Raw genomic sequence first — 25,083 nt, forward strand, 5'->3', positions numbered from 1 at the left:
AATAATAATAATAATAAGTAAGAATTGTTACGAAAGAAACAAAAAAATTTAATTAATTAAAATTAATTTTGGGTTTAAGAAAATTCAACTCGAATTTTTTAAAAATTTATTTAATTTTCTTTTAAATTTTTACTATTATTATCATTATTATTATTATTATTATTATTATTATCATCAAATGTTATTCGACAACACGTGACGATCACGGGTAATAAATTAAAATAACAGAAAAAAAAAAAAAAAGATTCACACCTGAGCCAAACTCAAATTTTTCACTCATTTAATTATTATTATTAATTTTTGAAAAAGAGTAAAAATCACACACACGGTTTTAAATTATTATTATTATCATTATTATTATTATCGTCATCATCATCATTATCATCATTACTATTAATATTCATTCGTTCGATAATAAAATATATATAAATGAACGAAAGAGAAAATTATAGTAATAAATTATTATTATCATACAACAAGTGTCGAATAAATTTCAATTTTTTTTAAATGTGAAAGGATTATTATTATTATTATTATCATTATTATTATTGCAACAAATAAATTTCATATAAATGTGGATTTAACAATTGGTAAAAAAAAAGAAAAAGGGATTTCGACGAAGAATGTTTAGTTTTTTTTTTTTTTTATTGTTAAAATCTCGTAAAATTGTTACGATAAAATGAAAGAGAGAGAGAGCAAGAGAGAGAGAGAGAGAAAGAGAGAGAGAGACAGAGAAAGAGAGAGAAAGAGAGAGAGTGTAAATTATTTTTTTTTTAATATTTAAAAGAAAGAAAAGCGAGAGGAAAATCTTTTTACGAAAATGTAGAATAAAAGACGAGAGGCAAAGTTTTTCTGTCATCATCATTGAAAAAAGTCAATCGAGTGCGAAGGAACCGGAAATTGTTAAGCCACGTCGGTAAAAGAAAAAAAAGAAAAAAGAAATAATAATAATAATTTTTCAACTTTTAATGAAAGTTAAAAGGTTTTCTTTCTTACCGAAATTTTTACACCCTCCCCTTGCCTCCCCCTTCTTCCCTCTTCTACTCAAAAACCACAATACGATATAAATAATAATAATAATAATAATAATAATAATAATAATAATAATAATAATATCGAAAAGTTTTATTTATTATGGAAAAAAATATGAAAACTCACTTGTGATGTTTTGTGGTTGCGATTAATATCAATTTTCCCTCGTCGTCGTCGTTATTTCATTTTTTAATATTCCGGGGGTACTTAACCCCCGGAAACATAACCCTTTTAACTTGCTACCCCTGCAAAAAAAAAAAAAAAAAAAAGAAAAATTAACAACAAAAAAAAAATTTTTTTGTCACGTCGTCATCAAAATAATTTTTTTATTTTTATTTTTTTTATACGAATCGATAAATTAATAAACAAACAAACAAACAAACAAACAAAATTTACGAATAATAATAATAATAATAAAAGATTCGTTTTTTTTCGATTCGAATTTTCTAGAAAATTTTCTTTTTTTTTTTTTTTTGTTTGAAATTGACTAATCCATCATATAAATAAATAAAATGTCTGTGTAAATTTTCCTTTTTCGATTACTTTTGTCCAAAACGCGTCAATTCTTTATTTTTTTTCATAAAAATCTGTTTGCTTTTCCCTTCCCCCCACTCTCTCTCTCTTTCTCTCTCTCTCTCTTTTATTTGTACGTTGGTTTTCACAAACTCTGAATTTATTACATATATATAATGTTATGGATTTTTTTCTTTGTTTTTTTATTATTATTAAATTTTCCTTTTTTCCTTTTTTTTTTGTCCCACACGAAAAAAATAATTCGTATCGTAAAATTGATTACGTAACAATAGTTTGTTAGTTTAAACAAAAACAGAGAGAGAGAGAAAATGGAACAAAGAAAGAAAACAAATTGATATGAGAAAAAATCATCATCATCATCATCATAATTAATAATAATAAGTAATGATATTATGCGGTGAAAATAACAACAACAATCACAACAACAACAACAACAAACAACAAACAAAAACTTTCAAAATTCTATAAATAATTGAAAAAAGAGAGAGAGAGAGAGAGAGAGAAATGGTTTATCCTTTTTTAAAAAAAAAAAAGGTTAATTTATTTTTCACTTTATTTTTAATGCGAAACTGTAGTTTAAAAAAAAAGGAAAAGTCGGAAAAGTGGGAAAAGTGGGAAAAAAGGGGGAGAAAAAAAAGGGAGAAAAAAAGGAAGTATGAGAAAAAAAATGTACGGGATAAAAAGTGGGGAGGGAAAGGGAGAAAAGGTGGAAGGAGGGGGAAAATGTCGAATGAAATTGAAAACTTGATAATTATTAAAGTTAATTGTTAAATAATTTTTTTTTCCATTTATTTATTTATTAATAAATGACTTTGAAAAATCCTTAGTTAGCCTTAACAACACAATTAATAATATCATTATTATTATTATTATTATTAATTATTTTTAATTAATTTTCATTTGTTTGTTTAAAAAAAAAAAAAATGGCAAAACAATTAAATTGAAATTAAAATTTTTTTTTTCTAATGGAAAATAAATAATTTCCTTATAGGTTTTAATTGTTTAAAAAAAAAAATTAACGTTTTAAACAAATGACGTCATAATGTTGCATCAATTAATTAAATTTAATTATTATTATTATTATTATTATTATTATTATTATTATTATTATTATTATTATTATTATTATTATTATTATTAACAGGTATAAGACAATTTACTTATTTATTTTTTTTTTGAAAAATAAAAATTATTTTAATTTGTTATCGGATGAGGGGGAGGGGAGGGGTGGGGAAAAAATTATCGATCGATAATTATGATTATCAATTATTATCATTATTATTAAAAAAATTTTAACGGATTTAAATTCGACCGGAAGTCGTTAAAAAAAATTAAAAATCCCGCCAAAAATTAACTTAACGAATCCTGGAAAATTTTTTCTATTTTTATTTTTTACATTTTGTACTCGTTCGATTATTAATTAATTACCGTAATAATTAATTAATTAATAATTAAAATTATACTTTTAAAAAATAAAAATGGCGGAAAGTTGAAAGAAAAACTTTTGGAAAATTTATCGACGACGAATCAACACGTGGGAAAACAATTTGATTTTACATCACAAACCGTTCGTTTCATTTGGTTTTTTTTTTTTAAAAAAAAGAAGCGAATAATAATAGTAATAATAATAATAATAATAATAATGATATTAATTACCTATAAGGATGTAAAATAATATTCCGTCGTCGCATCAAAGGCGCCGAACGTTTTCCTTTTCGACGTTCGCTGACGTCGTCCTCGTCGTCCTCGTCGTCGTCTTCAACTCGCGTTTCAATTCTGACTCGATAAAAAAAAAAAAAAAGTTAAAAATTGAAAAAATTTTCCTCTTTTCTTTTCTCACTTTTCTCTTCAATACTTCTGCGCGGTTACCATTTTTTATTTTATTGGAAGGAAGTAGAGGGAATTATTATGGCGGTGGCGGTGGTGGTGGTGGTGGCGGCGATGGTGACGAATAGAAATATCTCAATTAAATTAAAAAAAAAAAAAAAGGAATTTTTTAGAATTAATGGACGTGTGCATACCTGTTGCGAATTTTATTTTTTTTACATTTTATTATCATTTTTATCACCATAAAAAAATTTTCTTTTCGCATGAAAATAATAATGATAATAATTACATTTGTTTCCTCGCTTAGTAATTAACGGTTTTTTCGACAGAGAGAGAGAGAGAAAGAAAATTTAAAATGAAAAAATAAAAAAAAATTGTTTTGCAAATTTCAAAGGTTATTTTTTAACACAAAGGAAAAAAAAATGATGGAACAAAGGAATCGGACTAGGCTGAACAAAAAAAAAAATTTTTTTTTTCCCAAAGAACAATGAAAGAGAGAGAGAGAGAGAGAAAATATTTTTGATAAGAAAAAATCTGTTGGAGACGTTTCGTTTGAATTTTCCCGGTTTTAGTTAAATATTGAAAAGTTTTTATCACAAAAAAAAAAAAAAAATTTTCTTTTTTCGTATTCAATTTAAAATAAAACGTCAATTTAATTTTTTTTTTTTTTAATTTCGAGCCTTATCGATAACGTTCATATTATCATTATTATTTATTCACACGCACACACTCACACACTTAATTTGCATCCATTCAAATATTATTTGACTCCATAATTATTTTCTCCAGTCGTCACCGTCATCGTCATCGTCTGTATAATTTTTTTTCACTCAATAAACTTTTCGATAATAAACATAATAATAATAATATTATCAATTTGATAATAATAATAATAAATCAACGTTCGTAAAAAAAATTTCGAATTGTAAATTTTACCCGTAAACGTTTTTCCTCTTAGAAAAAAGGAAAATTTTTTTGAAAGAGAGTAAAAAAAAAGTTTAAATGAGTTGGAAAATTTTTTTTTTAAAGGGGCGAAATCTTAAAAATATCACGCACAAAACAACTTGCTTTTATATAAAAAAACTTTTCCCTCCCTCCCCTCCCCCATCCCCGTACCCATCACCCCCCATCACCTCCCCATCTTATTATTTTAATCGATTAGCTTTTCATATGATTTTTCTTTTACTTTTGCAAAACGAAAAAAAAAAAAAATGGCGGAAATGATTTGTTTTTCGAATCGAATCGTATCGATCGATCGATCGATTGATCGATTTTTTTTTCTCGATAATAATAATAATATACACACACACACACACGGGGGAATAAAACGTTGATTAAAATTCTATAAACGAGAGAGAGTGAAAATGGGTGAGAAAAATCGATTGAAAAATTTTCTTTTTTTGGTGAAAATGATTTTTTTTGAATTCCATATGAAAATTCTTTTCACGTTATTGAAATATTTTCTCTTTATGGAATAATAGATATTAAGAAAATTCTTTGAATGACATTCTTTCTCATTCACGACTTGAATTCTTATTATATCCGCCATTTTCTTTTTTTTTTCGACCTCATTTACACTCGAATATTATTTTTCCTTTTTTTTACACATCAATTATGGTTTATTAAATATAAAAACCATTTCCCCCCCCCCCCCAATTTACAATACCGACAAATTTTTTCAATTTTTTAAAAGTCGATAATGATGATGATGATGATTAAATGACAAATTTATCGATAATAATAATGATAATTTTCTTATATTTAAAAAAATGAAAATTTTTTTTTATTAATTGTTTATATGTTTTTCTCATCGACTATATTTTGTATTTTAAAAAATTTTTCCCTTCGTTGTGAAAATTTGGTTAAAGAGTTTCAAAAAAAAAAATTTTCTTTTGTTACGAGATGACAAATACGAGAGAGAGAGAGAGAGAGATCACAATTTTCCATTATCCACTTTTCCAACTATATAAGAGTGAAAAAGATTTATGTATTTATATATAATCTTTTTTTTATTTTTTATTATTATTATTAATAATTTTTACTATTATTATTATTATTATTATTAAAATTTATTTTTCAATTTTAAATAATTAATAGTTAAAAGAAAGAAAAATTTTTCAAATTAGTTCTTTCATTTTTCCTTAAATAATAATTTCCTTAAATAAAAATTAAAATATATTTTCAAATATCGAGAAAATAGAGAGAGAGAGAGAGAAAGAGACAGAGAGAGAGAGAGACAGAGAGAGAGAGAGACAGAGAGAGAGAGAGAGAGACAGAGAGAGAGAGAGAGAGAGAGAGAGAGAGAGAGATAGAGAGAGTTGGAAAATGATAAAATTTTACAAGAGTGTGTATATAAAATCAAGGTGAAACGTAGATAGATAGATAGATGGCAGACATTTTAATTAAAATTTACCTTTTTTTTTTTTTTGTGTTAAATAAAATATATATGAAATTATAAAGAGAGGCAAAAAAGAGAGAGAGAGAGAGAGAGAAAAGGTAATTACATTCATTTAGCCACCCCTTTGATGAATATTCGTTCGTCTAAAATTAACTAAAATTTAATTATCACTTCCTATCTCTCCCTTCCTCTCCCTTCCTCTCTCTCTTTCTCTCTATCATTTTTATACCTTGACCATTTTGTCGAATCGTTTTTTCCCAACCCCTCCCCTCCCTCCACTTCGATATCATATTTTAATAAATAATTTTCTTATCAATATTTAACAAGATAGGAAATTATAATTTAAAACAAAAAAAAAACTTTTTTTAAATATTTGTATTAAATCTTTTCTTTTTTTTGTTTGTTACCAACATCCATTTCACATAGGATTGTCATATTCTTAGAAGGGGGTGGAGAGGGAGGGAGGGGAGGGGTATATATTCATCAATCGACCGACACGTAAAAATCAACGGAATTTTTTTTTTAATAAAAAATTACGATTTATTAAACGTCCGGTTCCTTCTTCTTCTTCTTAATTACTTTTCTTAATAAATTGCGTAATGGCGATTCTAAAAACAAAAAACTAACTAATAGCTCTCCATTTTAATTATTAAAAAAAAAAAAAAAGGATTACAGTTATCACAAAAAGCAGTGCAAAAAAAAAAAAAAGTTTCTCATCATTTTCATTTAAAATAAATAATAATTGTATCCGCGTATTGATTAACCGATTTTTAAAAAGTAAACTTTACTAATTAAATAAGTATTATTATTATTATTATTATTATTTTAAAATTATCAAGAGCACTATTATTATTATTATTAATACATTTTTTGTCTATGTATGTATTTATATATAAATAATTTTTTTAATCGGAATCCGACGACGAGGACGATTTCGATTTTCTTTTTCTCGGCGAACCGGAAACGGAACTTTTTGATGAACTCCTCCGACTTCTGACGTGGGGCGATCGTTTTCTCGAAGAATTCGTCGCACTCCTCCGACCCCTTTTGGAAAATGGAGACCTCGATTTTCTCGATTTTCTCGACGGTGAATTCGAACGACTCCTCTTTCCGAGTGTTTTCCTCCTTCGGGAACTCGATCTCCTCCTGTAACTTTTATTTCTCGAAGAAAATCTCGGGGATCTCGATCTTTTTCTCGGACTCCTCGAACGCCCCCTCCTCTCGTCCTTTCTACTCCTCGATCTTTCTCTACGCCTCGTTTTTTCACTGCTTTTCGCACTTTTTTCACTCCGTGTATTTTCTATAATTTTTTTTTTCGAATTACTCTCCTCCGTTTTGTTTTCACTTTCACTTTCGAGTTCTTTTTTATCGGAGGAGGAGTCCTCCGGTTTTAAATTATTATCTAAAACGATTTCGTTTGGTTTGTCATTGGTATCCTCTAAATTTTTTTTCTTATCATCATCGGATCCCTCGTTTTCCCTCATTACTTTGTCTTCGTTAATGTTCTCATCACTTGATACCGCGGGCACTTGGTTTAGAATTTCGGGTCTCGATTCTTCCACGGTATCTTCCTTTTCCGTATGAATACGATTCGATTCCACATCATCTTTGTCGTTTTCTCCGTTCCCACCCTTGTTTTCTTCATCGTTTTGTCGGGGGGAATTAATGGGATTTTCGTTATCTACATTGTACTGATTTTCAGATTCTTCTACCGGAACCGGATTCGATACTTCTTGATAACTGTCATCGGGTTTTATATTCGATTCATCCGTTCGGGTCATTGATAAATCTTCTCTGCTGTCATTTTGCTCTTCTTCCTTATTCATTTCATCCCTTTCATTTTCTCATCGTCACTTTTATCGGAATCTTTCATTTTACTTCTCTCCTTCATTTCTTCCACCTGATTCATTTTTTCCGAATCGACATGCTTCTTAACATCTACAATATCAAATTGATCGTTTGCATTTAATACCTATTCTAAATAAAATACCTTTTGATGAGAAGTAAAAAAAACTCACCTTCAACGAGGTATCCATTTTCTTTGTTTTCATTTTCGAAATCTTCACGAGTCAAATGCTCTTCGGCATGGGTTTCCTCATTACTTTCCGGAATATTTTCGGCCTCTTCTTCTTCTTCAACAACTTCGGTTGCCGTTTTCCTCGCCTTTTTCTCGCTGTTTTCTATTTCTTCTTTAAGATTATTTTTTCTTTTTTCAATCATTTCTAAAATTTTAAAATTTTACAAAACGAAATGTCAGTTTAAATAAATAAAATATCCACACTTTGCTGATTTTAACGGATTCTTACTTTCTACTAATTTTTGACTAATGACCAAACGTTCTTCTGTTTTATCATTGTGAACACATGGTAAGTAAAATAAATGAGGTTTTGCCTGGGTTTGAATGAAATTTTTCAGAGGGATAACATTTGCTTCCCAAGCTTCGTATTCTTTGACTCTATTCAAACTCCATTCTATTCTTTTTATTTCAACTTCTCGTCTTTTCTTTTCTAAAAAGAGTTCCCGCTTTTCTTGCATTAATTTTTCCTTTTCTCTTTTAGCATCTTCTTCTAATTTTTTCTCAACTTTTAATCTTTTTTCTTCCTGCCGAAAACGAAAAAGAAAATTAAAATTTATTACACATATGAAATAAGATATTTATTTTAATCGACACAAAACTTACTCTTTCCCTAACTCTAGTTTCTTCTTTACGAAATTTTTGTAAAGTTCCAACAAGGGCTCCAAACATTCTTTTATGCCTTTGCTTGCTTTGTTCATCTACTGTTTGAGCAGCAATTACTTCTTGACGAGAAGGTGCTTCTGTTGCTGTGGTGAAAACTCTCGATGGCAATGCAGGCTGTCATGATTAAAATGAATTAATTTCATTTCACTTATAAAAAAAAAAACATTAAAAATATTAAAAATACCTTTTTCGTTGTTTCTTCTTCTTCTTCATCTTCAGGCTGCACATTGTACGGAAGTCCGGATAATCTAAAATAAATTTAATATTTTTCATTTTAATTACACAACAAACACCGCATAATAATAATAATAATAATTTATATTAACCTGGCAAAAACTCCTTGAGGTCTGACGTCACCACTTATTCCCCTAAAAGTAATTATATTATTTATTAATAAGTAATAAAATTTTGCTTCGAATTGTAATTTTTTTTTTGTTAAAATTTACCTCTTTAAATTAAAGGAACCATCTTCTGGAATTGGTCTTTGAATTCTTGAATCAATAGCAGAGGCTATAACTCTCCTTCTTTGATTTTTGGAATCATCAAAGGCACCAATATGTTTGTTTTTATCTGTATGTAATTCAACTTTTATGTTACCATACCTGAAAATAAAATGTTATGCTCCTTAGTATAATAATACATATAATTCATTTAACAAGTTTCCAATCGGTCATGTAATAAAAGTATTAATAAAAAACGAGTTCAAACATTAAATTAGTTTACAAGTACTAACAGTTCAACACCACACCCTTAAATTTTACAAAACATATCAATTTCTTTTCAACATTTTTTATAGTTAAGTTTTATATGTGAACATGAAATTTCTATAATATCTCAAAAAAAATTTACAATAATTTACTTAAAGATAATACCGTAATTATTATTATAAGAGCAAAAAAACACATATATAGATGTTATTATTTGATTTAAAGAAATTCGGATATAAATATATATATAGTAAACAAAACTTAAACAAATTCATAGGTAAAATGTTAAATGTCGGTAGACGCGGAGTTGAAACAATATTTAACCATACCGAATTGGGCCATTTGAAAATGTTTTCCCTTCTACTTTTTGAATTGTTTCTTCAACATTTCTTAATTTTTCTTTCGCCCGTTCAAGTTCTAACTGAATTTTAGATAAATTCAACATGATTATATAAACATTGCATTAACCTGACTTCATGGAATAATTTAAATCATAGAGTAACAAACACGAGAAAAAATGGCCAAAGTCGTGGTAATAGAAATCAATGAAATATGTACGCCAACTCATCGGATGTTAAAATGCAATTCGAATAAATCTTATAATAACTTTTTTTAATTTGAATTTTAAATTAAATTTAATTCTTTATTAATAATAATAATTACTATTATTTCTAAAAAATATTTTAAACTTTATTTTAAATAAACATTTTTAAAAATAAAAGAATATTTAAGCTTTATCATTATTTAAATCTTTTATTAATCAACCTGAAACTGTATGATAAGAAAATAATAATTTATTTATTACTTTTATATTATGATAAAACGCTTATACATGCTTAAAATGTTTGTTTTTCCTTTAAAAAAATGTTTCGATTATTAATCGAAGAATAAAATATATTTTACAAAAAAATTTCGTATAAAATTCGAGTCCAATTTACCGAATAATTATTTTAAAAATGAACGTTGGCGGCCATTTAAATAAAATTATTTGAAAATATTTTTAAATTAGTTTAATTATAAATTAACCATTTTAAAAGTTTTTACAATAATATAAAATAATAATAATAATAATAATAATAATAAACCGATACTTGTTTTGCCCGCGTAAAAACATCATGGAATTAATAAGTTTTTTTTAACAAAATTATTTTAAATGAAAAATAAATAAATAATTCCGGCTGTATACAAAAATTAATTAAAGTTCTAAAAACCAATTCTCATTCCTAATTAAAATAAATAAAATATAAAAAGTTTATAAATAAATAAATAAAATAATAAAGTTTAAAAAAAAAAAAAAAGTTCACATATTGAAATAATATATATATTATGGATTTTATATGCCAACAACAACAACAAAAAAAAAAAAAACAAATAATTATTTAATAAATAATTAAATAAATTGTACTTTAAGTATATGTATATATAATAAGACTAGTTTTGTTAAAAAAATTTTTTTGTCAAATAAAAAATTAAAATCGTGTAATAATAATAATAATAATAATCATTTGTAAACAAAAATCACTCAAAAAAATTTCATTATTATTATTATTATAAATAAAATAAAATAAAATAAAAAAAAAGAAAATTGTGCGCTTTACTTCAATACCGTACTCAATTTAATTAATAACAATTAATTATAATAAATTTGGCAATTAAAATAATTTTTTCATCTCCTACATTTAACAAAAATAAATAAATAAATAAATAAATCAACCGTAATTTAATTTTTTTTTTTAATAAAAAAATAAATAACAAAAAATAACAAAATTAAAATGCAGAAATAAATTTTAAAGCGTAAATTTAAACAAAAACATTGGCAGAATGTTAAAAATTATTATTATTATTATTTACAAATTATATATTTTGTATATAAAACAATCGATAATACTGATTTCATTTATTATTATTATTATTATTAAATAATTAATCCTTAATTAGTTTAATTATATTTAAAAGCACCAACATAATTTTGTACGAACGATAAAAAAAAAATTTTTTTTACATAAAATGATGTTAATAATAATAATAACAAGTAATAATAATGGGAATGATGACAAACACAACAACATAATAATAATAATCATTTCGAACAGTTATTAATAATAATAATAATAATACTTATAAAATGCGTATTTTAATTTCATTTATTTTATAACAAACGATAAACTTTATAACAAAACTAAAAAAAAAAAAAAGATTTTTTTAAATAATAATAATAATAATAATAATACATTTATGATTGTCGAAAATTATGTACATAATACTTATTTATGACTAAATTTTAATTCCGTGTGAATATTAAAGAGAGAGAGAGAGAGAGAAAAAATACAATCAATTGGTGAACATTACAAAAAAAAAAAATTTGATAAAACTAATAATATCATCATCATCATCATCACATTTTATAATATTTTTTTATTTATACTATGGCACAACCAGAAAATAATCAAATTAAAACAAACAAACAAACAAACATAAAACTACAACATTAAAATCAGTTACAAAAAAAAAAAAAAAAAAAAAATTGTAAAATACATAAAATTATTATTATTATTATTATTATTATTATTATTATTATTATTATTGGCCCTATAGAATAAATTAAACAGACATTTTCTGAATAATGAGAAGTAAAAATAAAAAACTTATTTATTTATCACATTTTTACGTCATCACATTTTTTTTTTTTTTTTTTTTTTAATAAATTATAGAATAAAATTAAAAACAAAAAATCTAACAAAATTAACAACAACCAAAAAAAAAAAACATAAATTTTAAAATATATATATATAATGTAAATATTGGTCGTTTTATTTAAAAAGGCAAAATCATCATCATCATCATCATCATCTAGAAAAATTTTTTTAATAAATAATAATAATAATAATAATAATAATATTTGTTTGTTATTAACGTTAACTCGTCGATGACGATGAAATGTTTAAACAAAGTTGATGATCTCGTAGATCCGTCCAACCTCCGTTTCCATTTTTAACATTATCTCTCCTTAATATCAGAGAATGAACTTTTAATTTTTTAGGATAAAGATATTTTTTAGATGTTTTCAATGTCGTTTGAATTTGATTTAAAAACGTTGTCGCTTCGCAGTCTTTTTTCTTATGATGAAATCCGCTGTGACAAAAAAAAAAAAAAAAAATCAAATCAATTAATTAATTCTTTTTACCACGATCGAATTCGTCGTCATATTGATTGATTGATTGATTGATTTACCATTCTCCTATGTGAAATATTCTCGGAGCTCTCGGCATCATAACGAATAATTTTTTCGGTAGGCAAGTATTCGATACGATTTGCAAACTGTAATCCCAATTGTAATCGTCGTATGTGCAAAAATTAATGGCGCATTTTTTTATTTCGTTCCATATATTTCTATTCAATGCCATTCCCATGTTGTGCCTGCTACTTATCCAATTCGATGTTTCTATCTGTGAAATTTTGTCAATTAATTTTTTAAAAAATAAATTTTTTTTAATTAAACGTAAAAAAAAAAAGGATTGCTAAAAAAAAAAAATAAATATATATTTTTATTTCTCTATGACTTCTTTTTTTTTTGCACCCCATATGCAAACATGCTTCTAAATGCAATACACCTAAACAAATACAAATTTTTCTTTTTCTCACGACTTCGAATCCAAAAAATACAACAATAATAATAATAATAATAATAATAATAATAATAATAATAATAATAATAATAATAATAATAAATAAGGATATGCATTGACAAATGATGCGATCGGTTAAACTTACTCTATGAGAATATACGTAATAAACGTTACGTAAAAATACTTTGTGATATGTTCCCAGTGAAAAAACATCACAATTCCGACAATTTTGCGGTTGTGTTTTTTTCATTAAATTTAACACGTGAATAAAATCTTCGGCAAGAAAATGATCTTCTTCGATAAATAAAACCAAACCTGGAAAAACAATAATAATGATAATAATAAACAATCAGTTTGTCTTTTCTTTGCATGCGAAAAAAAAAAAAGAAAATTTACCCGTGTGGTAACGTGTTATTTCCAACTGTGAAAAAACTCTGTTCGCTTTCCACCACCAATGATGTTTAGCTTGCGTAAATTTAGCCTCTCTATAGTGACTGTACATATCCGGCCATTCGGCATTCACACAATTTTTTTTCAAAGCTCTACGAACAAAAAACCCAAAAAATTAAAATGTGATTCATCACTTTCTAAACGCTCCTCTTCCCCCCCCCTCCCGTCATTACTCGTAAAAAAATTTTTTTTCGCATTTTTACAAATAAGGGAAAATAAAGTAGTAAAACCCACTCTTCGATTGTCATGTTTCTCGAACAATCGTTTGGCGAAGGTCCTGGAAACGTATTCGGATGAGTTTGTATCGAATATGGATAAAATATTTGCAAAACTTTACAAAAATCTATGCTCTGTATCAGATCGTTTATTTCCGAATTGAAAAAATCATGGCTGAAAATTAATAACGTTGTGTCAATGTCTCGAGCCTGTGCGAGACTCACTATCAAATGACGAAGATATCTGATTCTTACGTGAACCTGTGAAAAAAAGTGAAAGCAGACGACGACGACGTGAATAATCGAAAGTGACAAACACAAAAAATAGATTTTTTTAAATATATAATTATGAAAATTAATTTACTTGTACGATAATAATCAACGAATCGTTTTGCAACGGTCCGAAAATATCTTCGTTGTGAACGTATTGCCTCCCGTTATATCTTTCTATTTCCGCTTTTATATCGGAAACGCTTAAAATATTTTTACCATTCGACGTTGAATTATCAGACCGAGGTCTAACTTTTAAATATTTTTGAATATCTGACGGTACGAAACTTAATGAATCGTTTTCCACGCTCGTATCACAATCCGTTTCGTGGTACGTTATTGCTATGTGCAACCAAATAAACATAATCAATGAAAATAATATAATGGTTCGCAAATAAGATGGCGGTCGACGTTTTCGAACTGGTGGAATCGGAATTAGAACTTTATGTCGTCCTAAAAAAAAAAAAAAAAATTTATAATACACAATGGAGTTATTTTTTTAAAAAAAAAATAAATAAATAAATAAATAATTTTTATTTACCTGATCGCATCATATTAACCGTTGAAATACGATCCCAGTCTAAATCACCTAAAACAAATAAATAAATAAATAAATAATAATAATAATAAATCGAATTCATTTCTATTTTTTTTTTTTAACATAGTAAGAAATATAATTTTTGTAAATTATTCTTATCGTAGTATTACCTTCACAAAATTATTTACTCTTTAAATAAAAATTTAAAACCGTTATTAAGTTTATCCTTGGCTTGGCTTTTTGTGTAACATAATCGAATATTAAAAAAAAAAAATGGAGTCACAATGGTTGAAAACGTTTTACTTTTGCAAGAAAAAGAAAAACAATGAAATTCTAATGTGGAAAATCTATTTATTTAAATAATTTATATTTATGTAAAGAAAAAGTTATTAAATAAATAAATAATTTTTTTTTTTTTTTTTTTAAATTATTACATAAATTTTTTTCGAACATTATTTTATTCGTTATTTGAAAATACAAAAAAAAAAATTTGTCACATGATGAATAAAATTCTCAAGCATATTAATATCAGGAAAAGAATTTAATTAAATGAAATACCTTGAAAGAAGAACACAAATTAAATCTTAATTAAATAAAAATTTTTTCAAAGGTAAATTACAAAATATTCAAATTTTTCTCGTTTTTTAAACAATATTAAAAAGTTTCTTTTTTTAAAAAGAAAAACTTGTTTTTTTTTTAATATAGTTGTTTTAACTAAAAAAAAAACTGTGTGACATTTTAATGGCTATGTTAAATATAAGTCTTTGCAGTAACAAGGAAATAAACATTTACAATTTCGAGAAACATTTATTAATATTCGCAGTTTGATTTCATATTGGCACAATTTCAAATTTAAAAATTTTTTTTTTTTTGTTTGTCGAAATGATTGATTGATTGATTGATTGATTTTTGTTTTAAATTTTAAAATAATTAAAAATTCATTATGAACTTACCTAAAAAGGTGAATAGAAACACTTGGTAACAAAGTAAAAAATTTTTTTTAACTCATCATAAACGAACAAGTTAAAGACGAAAATAAAATTTTCCAACTCCTTAATTTTTTTTTTTGTTTTAAACTAACATCTTCTTTTTTCCTTATAACCTAAAAATAAAATAAAAAAAACTTTTTTTATATAAATGTCAGGGTGTCACATTCTAGTTTTTATCAGGTAACAATAAAAATATTTACAAATATAAAATTTTTTATGATTTTTATTGAAAATTTTATTTATAAAAATTGAATTATTTTGTTATGAAATATTACTTAAATATCATTCGAAACTTGTAAATAAATAACTTCGGACAATAAAAAAAAAAAAAAAAAAAAAAAAAAAGCAAAATGTTGCAAATGTGAAAAAGAGAAGAAAATTAATATCAATGCTGTCATACAAAAAAAGAAAAAATTTAATTTAATTGTACTCTAAAAATATGACATTTTGTTATAAAAACGTATTTTCTAAAAAAAGAAAAAAAAAGTAGGAAGTGGATAAAAGAAAGTTAACACTTATAGATTTCTCCACTCGACTTTCCTAATAAAATTTAAACGTTAAAAAAAATTTAAGGCAAATTATTAATTTACTTACATGACTACATGATCTTGATAATAACTAACGTCTAGTTTTTTTAACGAATCACACTTTTATGTGATATTTCTTCAAAATAAAAAAAAAAATAAAAAAAAAATTTGACTACATATTACTTGAAAGACGGAAAAAAAACTAAATCAATGTCGTCTGCTACACATTCACGGTTTAATGACGTGGAAATAGAATTAAAAATGAATCCGTTTGAAAATTCCCCAAATTTTTACAAATTTCCTCAAGTATATTTTACCAATTCGAAAAAATGTAATTAGATTTCTTTTTTGAAAAGTATTCATTATTATTTTTATTTAAAAATAAATTTTTTGCAGTTTAATAATTTTATTGTCACCGCACTCTTAGAATAAAATAAAAATTACGCGCTCTTTTTGACATATCATTTTAAACGTCTAGGAAATTTTTATTAATTTTTTTAAGTCATGTCAGTGATTTCTTTAAGAGGATATGATGTTAGCTTTCCTTACCCGATTCCATACGACATCCAAAAGAGTTACATGAATAAAGTTCTCACTTGCTTAGATGAGGTAAATTTTTTGCTTAAAAAGATAAATTTAATGTCAATTTAAAAACTATAAAAGTGTGTGAATTGTTTCTAGAAAACTCATGCAGTTTTAGAATCTCCGACTGGTACGGGCAAAACACTGTGCCTATTCGCACCTGTCACAGCTTGGGCAAAAAGAAAAAAAAAAAATGCTGTCGTACATGTTACTCAAGATTCTAATAAAGAACTCAATAGTCCTCATTTTGAAAGTACTGAACATCAGGGACCCTGGGGAGTCAAATCCAAATCAAAAGTTTGGTATACAGCAAGAACTCATTCTCAAATTGCTCAAACAGTTAGCGAAGTTAGAAAATGTGACATAGAAGGTCTTCATGTAAGGGTAATGGGAGCTAGGGATCAATTATGCATAAATGAACTTGTTTTAGAAGAAAAAGATTCTTACATAAAGGTATTATATTGTCAATTTTTCTGACTTATTATAAAATATTGTTTTATTAAAGAGTGATTTTTTTTTCACAGACTGTTAAATGTAAAGAATTAGTCAAATCTAAAAAATGTAAATATTATACAAAGTTATCATATGAAAAAGATTTTAAAAGATTTTATCAATCGGGAGAGGTTTTAGACATAGAAGATTTAGTATCGATAGGAAAATCATGTGGAATTTGTCCTTATTTTTTGGCTAAAAGAGCCAGTGAAACTGCAGATATTCTTTTACTTCCATATAATTATATCATCGATAGAGAATCTAGAGAATCAAATGGTTTGCAATTACAAGTTAGTTAAATTTTTTAAAAACACATCAATTATTGAAATTAAGTTTAAATTGATATTAATAAATTAAATGTTCTTTTTTAGAATGATGTTATTATTTTTGATGAAGGTCACAATGTGCCTTCCACTTGCGAAGAAAGTTATGAGTTTAGCTTTACATCTCTCGATGTTGCCATCGGAATCAAAAATATTCAAGATGTAAAACTTTTTTTGTTTTTTTTTTTTTCATTCAGTAAATGTTAATATTTTTTGTCACAATTTAAACTTTTATCATTTTGTAGGTTATGCTTAGCCTAAGTAAACTCACTGAGGATTTAATAGAAGATGAAGAAATCGATGTATCCAAACATGTATCAAATTCTATGATGATGGTTGAAATGCTACAAAAATTAGAATCGGCACTTAGTGAAATGAATGCTTCCAATGAACTTTTACCTGTCTCTGAACTTTATAATTTTTTAAGTAGTGCTGGTGTAAGGTTAAATTTTAATTTTTTGAAAAACTAATTTAGTAAAATTAAAAAAATTAATAATATTATAAAATTTAGATAAACGATGATAAATCCAGAGTGCTTATCGATGGCATTTCTTCATTTAAAAGTGATTCGGAAAAACTTTCACTGACAGGAAGCACATTGGAAACATTTAATTTGTTGGAAAAAATGATGAGTGTTATGTATGGATCAACAGTTAGAAGTTTTGATAAATCAATTGTGGATAGATCGTTTAAATGTGTGATAACAACAGATCCTGAACGACATTTTGCAAAAAAATTTTCTTTGTATTGTTTTAATCCATCTTTCGGGTGAGTTTTTGACAATGACTTGATTAATGGTATAGATTTTTTGATAAAAAGAAACTTATTTATTTATTTTAGGATAAAGAGTTTATTAGCGCTTGGTTCTCAATCTATTATCATTACTAGTGGAACTTTATCACCTCTTAGAACATTTATTTATGAATTGGGTCTTCCCAAACCTGTTACATTGGAAAATAAACACATAGCAAAAAAATGTCAGGTATATTGATAATGACAGTTAAAAACAAAATTTTTTTTGTTTTTAACTGAATAAAATTTTTTGTTTTGTTTTAAAAGGTTCCTTTTGTCATACTCGGAACAGGAGTTAACAATGTCAAAATGGATGGAGCCTATAAAAATAGGTATGAAATTATTTATTATATAAATTACGTTTATGTAAATTTAAAATCTATTTCGTTTAAAAACCAGGAACGATCCCAAGTACGTTTCGTCGTTAGGAATGTCTTTGACTAATCTTATCGCGTCCATACCTGATGGTATATTATTATTATTTTCTTCTTACACGATGATGCAAAGTTTAAAAGAATCGTGGGAAAAAGATTTAGGAATTTGGACCCGATTAAATTCTTTAAAGGTAATTCTTTTTTTCCTTTTTTCCTTTTTTTTTTTTGCAAAATAGAAAATGTGAGTCTTTGTTTTAGAGAGTTTTTGTCGAGCCACGTAACAAAAACGAATTTATCAATTGTATGGAAAATTATCGTAGAGCAATAGATTCTGGTAACGGTGCCATTTTAATGGGTGTCCTTCGCGGAAAGGTAAAATATTTTGAACCGATTAAAGAAATGTATATACCTAATTACGATTACCAAGTTTTACATATGATTTTCTATAATAGATTTCCGAAGGTATGGATTTTAAGGATCAATATTGCCGAGGTGTATTCATAATTGGAGTTCCCTTTCCTCCCATACAAGATTTAAGAGTTATTGGAAAGCAAAAATATTCGGAATCCCTCATGATTTACAATGAGAAAACCAAAACGGAAGAAGTAAGTTTAAGTTTTAAGGAGCGTATCAAGGATTTAAATGTTATCATTAATTTACCTTTTAATCCAATCGTAGAAATTGTACAATCAACCCTATCTATCCATAGAAGCAATGAAAGCAACCAATCAAGCCATCGGACGAGTTATTAGACACGGAAAAGATTACGGAGTCATTATTCTTGTAGATTATCGATTTGCATGGCCGAGATTATTTTACAACATATCATCTTGGTTGAGAGATGATTTTCCGACGGAGAGTAATTTTCCAACTGCAAAAAAATTAATCAGTGATTTTTTTAAAAACGTACACTCGGGTGCGGTAAGGAGTCGAATTATTGAGTATTAATATTCTCCCGTCAGCTTAATGTCGTCTGGTCTGTCGGAAAAGTCGGAAAAGTAAAATCGTTTGTTGTTATTTTAGTTGGGAGTGGAAGAAATTCACTGTCAACCGTTAGATGGAAATGGTTGTCCCATAGCAAAGAAATTTTCATACGAAGAATACGATCATAAAAAACAACCCCCGAAAAGAACGGGACCAAGAATGGATTTATCGGGAATCGAAGGGAAATCCCGGTCGGAATCGTCGGGAACTCAAATTATAAACAAAGAACGGAAATCAAGAGGTCACACTAATATAAAATACGAGGACGATGATTTGACTCCAGAAAATTTATTATTTAAATATAAATCGAATAAAAAATATAATGATGATGGGAATTCGGTGGGGAGGAAAACAGGAGCTACGACATCCCTATCCGATGCCATAGAATTGGCTAGAAAAAATTTAGATAATTATTCATCTCGGGAAAATTTAAATGTAATTTTTTATTAAAAAAAAAAAAAAAAAAAAAATGAATTTTAAATAAAATTGGGAATGGCTACATTTATTATTCTATTTACAGGAAGTAGTAGTACAAGAAAATAACAAAAGAAAATTGAGTGATGACGAAGAGGAAAATTACAAAAAAAATTGTTGCCCTAAACTTTCTCCCTCTTTATTTTCATCCCCGGAATCATCTGAGGGAAGCCAACCAAAAAAATATTCACATATAAAGGTTAAACCCCTGTTACCTGCTGCGAAAAACGACGGTGACGTCATAGTGGAAAATAAATACGAAAAAGAATTGAAAGAAAAATTAATCAATTATTATTCTTCGGTGGGTACCTGTTGTTGTACCAATTCGATAAAGAAGTCGAAGTTGAGGAGGAACAATTTTTTTTTTTTTTTTTTTTTGTTTTTCAGGTTAAAATTTTCCTGTCGGTAAATGAAAATTTTAAATTTAAACTCGCTTCGTCGAATTACATGAGAGGAGAAACATCTTTGACGGATATGATTTCAACGATGGATGAAGTTTTTTTAAAAGCGGGAAATAAAAATTTATACGCAGGTGAAATTTTTTTAAAAATAATAATCGAAGAAAGAAAAACGAAAAAAAAAAATAGTAAAGGTCGTTGACACGAAATAAATAAAATTTTATTAATTATTGGAAATCTATTAAGAGAAAAAAAAACGTTTTTTCAATATTTTCCCACTAATATTTCTTTTCTTTTTAGGATTTCGAATTTGTATCAAAGCTAAAGATAAAATTGAATGGTCAGCTGCTTGTAAGAAAAGAGGAATTAAAAATTTTTAACTTTATACGTGTTAAAAAAAATTTGTCATAATTGAAAATAAAATAAAAATATTTTTATATACAAAGAAATAATCACGTTTGTATTAATAAAAAAAAGTGACCTTTTGAACTTTGACCCTCCCTTCTGCCGACCGACCTCACCGCTGATAAAGATAATAATTGTATGAAAATTATCATCGTAAATTAAATAGTTTAAAATTAAATTTTTAATAAGTCGAATTAAATATTTATTTAAATAATTTAAATTTATTTAAAACATGTAGTTTTATTTAAGTGAAAAAGAAAAAGAAAATTTTGCGGATTTAAAGAGAGAGAGAGAGAGGAAAATTTAAGAGGTAAAATCAATATGGATAAATAAAAAAAATGGTGGTCAAAAAATTTATTTTTGTTATTTGTTTTATTATTTGCGGACATTAACAATGAATTAAAATTTAAATTAAAATTTTTAGAAACATGAAGTTATTAAAAATTCCATATTTTTTTCAATACGGATTAAAATTATTAGTTAGAAATATATCGACCGGAATTGAACCGGTTAAAACGGCTCTTTACGATTTCCACGTTGAAAACAATGGGAAAATGGTGGATTTTGCCGGTTTTCTTTTACCCGTACAATATGGTAGCGATAGCATAACATCATCTCATTTACACACGAGAAAAAATTGTTCCATATTTGATGTGTCGCACATGCTTCAAACTAAAATCCACGGAAAAGATAGAATCGAATTAATTGAAAGAATCACGACGGCGGATGTTGGTGGATTACCGGAAAATAAGGGAAGTTTGACGGTATTCACTGATAAAGTTACCGGAGGGATTTTAGATGATCTTATCGTAACTAAAACCGGTGACGGTTATTTGTACGTCGTGTCAAATGCTGGAAGAAGAGATCACGATAAAGATTTGATGCTGAGAACGGAAGTAAGAATTCTTTCCCCCCACGCCCCCGATATAAAATGCCTTTGATATAAAAACCAATCCCTATGTTCTCCTCACAAAACAAAATTAATCATTTTTCCGATGTGTTCTTCGTTGGGGATTTATGACCTTTGACATTAAACCAAAACGATTAATTATTTCCTACTGTTTAAAATAATAATAATTTGCGCGTAACAAAAAAATTTTTAACTATTACAAATTTTCCAACGGTTTTTTTATATTCTCTAAGGAAATCAGTTTCCTCCACTCAGAGAATCCACACGAATAAATTTCATTAAGTAAAAAACTAATTAATTATTTAATATTAATAATAATAAATATTATAGAAAGAAATGAAAAGTGAAAATAAAAATGTCGACGTTGAATTTTTACACTTACACGAATGGTCTCTAATTGCCGTTCAAGGACCAGAAACTCCTGCCGTACTTCAGCCATTATGTGACGTACCATTAGACAAATTATTTTTCATGGAATCAACGTTGGCAACAGTTGGTAAGAGTTTGGTACGACGAAGTCACGTGATTTTGAATTTTGAATTTCTTTTTGTTTTTGTAATTCGCGGTACATTTTTTTTTTCTTTTTAGCAAACGTACCTGGATGTAGAGTAACGAGATGCGGTTATACAGGAGAAGATGGAGTTGAAATATCTGTACCATCTGATAAAATAGTAAACGTGACTCGAGAACTTTTAAAATCTAAAACAGGAAATGTTAAATTAGCCGGATTGGGCGTAAGAGATTCTTTAAGGTATTTTTCTCTTTATTTATTGTTAATGAAAGGATGAGAAAAGGTTATATAACATTTTTTGTAAATTTAAAGACTCGAAGCTGGTCTTTGTTTGTACGGTAACGACATAGACACATCGGTCACACCGGTAGAAGCTACCTTGGCATGGTTGGTATCTAAAAAAAGGAGAGAAAGAAAAGATTTTCCAGGTTGGGAAATTATATTAAAACAATTAAAAGAAGGAACATTGAAAAAAAGAATAGGATTAAAATCAACTAAGGGTCCCCCACCGAGACACGATTGCATAATTGAAAATGATTCTGGTAATCCAATTGGTAAAATAACAAGCGGTTGTCCATCACCAAGCATAGGTGGATCCGTTTCAATGGGATACGTTGAAAAAAAATATTCTAAAAATGGCACTCAAGTTTTTGTTAAAATAAGAGGAAAACAATATCCGGCAACGGTTACAAAAATGCCATTTATACCATCTAATTATTATAACCGTTAATAAAAAAAAAAAAAAAATTTCTATTCATTTTTCTTCATCTTATTCTTTCACTTAACAAATAAAAGAAGGGGGAAGAGGGGGAAGGGGAGGAAATGGACAAAAATTTTCTTCTGCTACTTCTTAAGGTTTAGAATTATTTACTTAAAGATTTTTTTGTCCGATCATGTTAAAAGTATTTTTTATGATGGTCAGTAAACAATTTATTGTTTTTATTTGTTCACATTTTTCTTTTAAAAGATTTTTTCTTTTTTTTTTTGGGGGGAACTTAATAACGAATTTTAACCACTTATAAAAACGTAACGTTTTTTTGTTGTTGTTTGTTGACGTAACTTCCGTTTTTCAAAAAAAAAAAAATTTCTTTTTATCCTTTTTTGTTTGTTTAAAAAAAAAAAAATTTTTACGAAGGGTTTTATATAAATATGGGTTATCGCCATTTTTATATATAAAATATTATTATTATTATTATTATTAAACTCTACTGGAAACATTTAATGTTTTAAATTTTTAAATCGATAAAAGAGAGAGAGAAAGGGGGGAGGGGGAAATACGTTTTAAATGGATTTCGTAATGTTTTTTTTTTTTTTTTCTTTTTTTAATGTATATAAATTTGCAAAAATGCATTTCTATTGTTTGAAAGATCGTAAAAAAAAAAAAAAAAATTTCACACTTTTTTCATTGCATGCAATGACTTTTCTTTTTTTTTTTTACATTCGTGATAAAATATTATAATTTTTTTATAACAATGAAACCGAATTGTTTATTTATTTTATACAGGGGTGCCAATATCGTAAAAATAATTTTTTAAATAGAAATTTTTGACTCGTAATTTTTAACTTGTGACCAATACCGAAATTATATTAATCTTTATTTAATTGTAAAACACTCAATTGTTTCTAGAATGTTCTTATTTTAATCTATTTCTTCCCAAGAGAGAGAGAGAGAGAGAAAGATTTTTATCCGGATCAGTCACCATGTCTCATCCCCATTTTTCCGGTTTTTCAATTATCCGCAAATCTTCTTTTTTTTTCCTCCTCCCCCCTCCCCCTTTCTCTCTCTCTCTCCCTACATCATGTTTGTTTGTTAAATAATCCTAAAAGGAACAAAAAAAAGGAAAAAATTTCATTTCGATGCGTTTTTTTTTTTTTTTTGTATTATAAAATTCGTCCGTTATTTAAAATTTTCACTTTCCGCCATTTTGATTTTTATTAAATGAGGATATCCGTTGAACAATAATGTTTCGAAATGTTTTGTTTTATAAAAAATCATTTCATTTGTTACAAAAAGAAAGAAATGTTATTTATTATTATCATCATCATAATGATGCGGTCAAGTGAATAATAATAATAATTATAAAACACGTGAACGGTTATGAAATTATCAAAGAGAAAATTTTTAACAAGGTGGTCACATCGTTTTTTACATACGGGGAAAAAAATATTATTATTATTATTAAAAACGCGTCGGTAAAAGTTTAAAAATCAAAAAGCATAAAAATCTTAAATAATAATAATAATAATAAAATGACTTTGTCGCTTTGTTTGTTTGTCGACCGTTAGGAAAAAGGTCCAATTATAAAAAAAAAAAAAAGATGGAGGAAAATACATTGAGAAAATTCGTTACCCGAAAGCTAATAATAATAATAATAATAATAGTTTTGAGATAAAAAAAAAATTTTTTTATATAAACATATTGATAATATTTAAAAATGGAAAAAAAAATAAAATTGGTTTTTTTTGTCGCCATTTTACAAAAAAAAAAAATAGGAAATTGGAACAAATTGGATTTCAATTGAATTTTCAATTTTATTGTGTGTCAACTTTTAGCTTAAGATATTATTATTATTATTATTATTAAATTTATAGTATTTCCTTTTTTTTCTTCTGCTTCTTATTCTTCTGCCACTTTTATTTCCTTTTTTATTCTTTTCCCCCCTTTTTCTTATTTGTGGTTTATAAAAAAAAAATTGTCAGCGTTTAAATCTTAACCGAAATATTTTAAGATTTTTAAATATTATTATTATTATTATCGATTATTGATTGATTATTGATTGATTATTTATCGATGATTTTTATTAATAATAAATAAATTTTTTTGTTTTTAATCAATCAAATTATATATAAAAAAAAGAAAATTGTTTAGCGTGTTTGTAACAAAAGTTTTTTTCCTTTTTTCTCATTTTCGTGTTCCATTTTGTTTTTCAATCTCACGAGATTTTCTTTTTTTTTTCGGTTGACATTTTTTTTTTTTTTTTTTTT

General features: G+C 26.1%; 4 protein-coding genes across 4 annotated transcripts; 2 read left to right on the forward strand and 2 right to left on the reverse strand.

Moving 5' to 3' along the window:
* Nucleotides 1–6,677: 6,677 nt before the first annotated feature.
* Nucleotides 6,678–9,683, reverse strand: Phum_PHUM003190 (Pinin, putative; the record flags this gene model as incomplete). Its single annotated transcript, XM_002422570.1, is given in 9 exon segments — nucleotides 6,678–7,078; nucleotides 7,116–7,634; nucleotides 7,646–7,729; nucleotides 7,810–8,013; nucleotides 8,098–8,392; nucleotides 8,472–8,645; nucleotides 8,869–8,899; nucleotides 8,978–9,133; nucleotides 9,568–9,683. 9 exon segments carry the CDS (start codon nucleotides 9,681–9,683, stop codon nucleotides 6,678–6,680), a joined length of 1,980 nt encoding a protein of 659 aa, XP_002422615.1.
* A 2,470-nt stretch (nucleotides 9,684–12,153) lies between these two features.
* Phum_PHUM003200 (alpha-1,6-mannosyl-glycoprotein beta-1,2-N-acetylglucosaminyltransferase, putative) lies at nucleotides 12,154–14,163 on the reverse strand (the record flags this gene model as incomplete). Its single annotated transcript, XM_002422571.1, has 6 exons — nucleotides 12,154–12,370; nucleotides 12,470–12,684; nucleotides 13,010–13,179; nucleotides 13,261–13,406; nucleotides 13,549–13,790; nucleotides 13,900–14,163. 6 exons carry the CDS (start codon nucleotides 14,161–14,163, stop codon nucleotides 12,154–12,156), a joined length of 1,254 nt encoding a protein of 417 aa, XP_002422616.1.
* Nucleotides 14,164–16,357: 2,194 nt separating this feature from the next.
* On the forward strand, nucleotides 16,358–20,652 carry Phum_PHUM003210 (regulator of telomere elongation helicase 1 rtel1, putative; the record flags this gene model as incomplete). The annotated part of the gene is made up of 17 exons (XM_002422572.1): nucleotides 16,358–16,462; nucleotides 16,535–16,888; nucleotides 16,960–17,217; nucleotides 17,299–17,412; nucleotides 17,496–17,685; nucleotides 17,784–18,018; nucleotides 18,091–18,232; nucleotides 18,310–18,374; nucleotides 18,442–18,607; nucleotides 18,675–18,788; nucleotides 18,869–19,021; nucleotides 19,095–19,337; nucleotides 19,379–19,414; nucleotides 19,440–19,835; nucleotides 19,921–20,175; nucleotides 20,262–20,406; nucleotides 20,573–20,652. The coding sequence occupies 17 exons, from the start codon at nucleotides 16,358–16,360 to the stop codon at nucleotides 20,650–20,652; spliced, it is 3,051 nt and encodes a 1,016-aa protein (XP_002422617.1).
* Nucleotides 20,653–21,105: 453 nt separating this feature from the next.
* Nucleotides 21,106–22,828, forward strand: Phum_PHUM003220 (aminomethyltransferase,putative; the record flags this gene model as incomplete). Its single annotated transcript, XM_002422573.1, has 4 exons — nucleotides 21,106–21,573; nucleotides 21,918–22,083; nucleotides 22,176–22,338; nucleotides 22,411–22,828. The coding sequence occupies 4 exons, from the start codon at nucleotides 21,106–21,108 to the stop codon at nucleotides 22,826–22,828; spliced, it is 1,215 nt and encodes a 404-aa protein (XP_002422618.1).
* Nucleotides 22,829–25,083: the final 2,255 nt, after the last annotated feature.

This window comes from Pediculus humanus, genomic scaffold (assembly GCF_000006295.1).
Source record: "Pediculus humanus corporis 1103172107363 genomic scaffold, whole genome shotgun sequence".
Lineage (NCBI taxonomy): Eukaryota > Metazoa > Arthropoda > Insecta > Psocodea > Pediculidae > Pediculus > Pediculus humanus.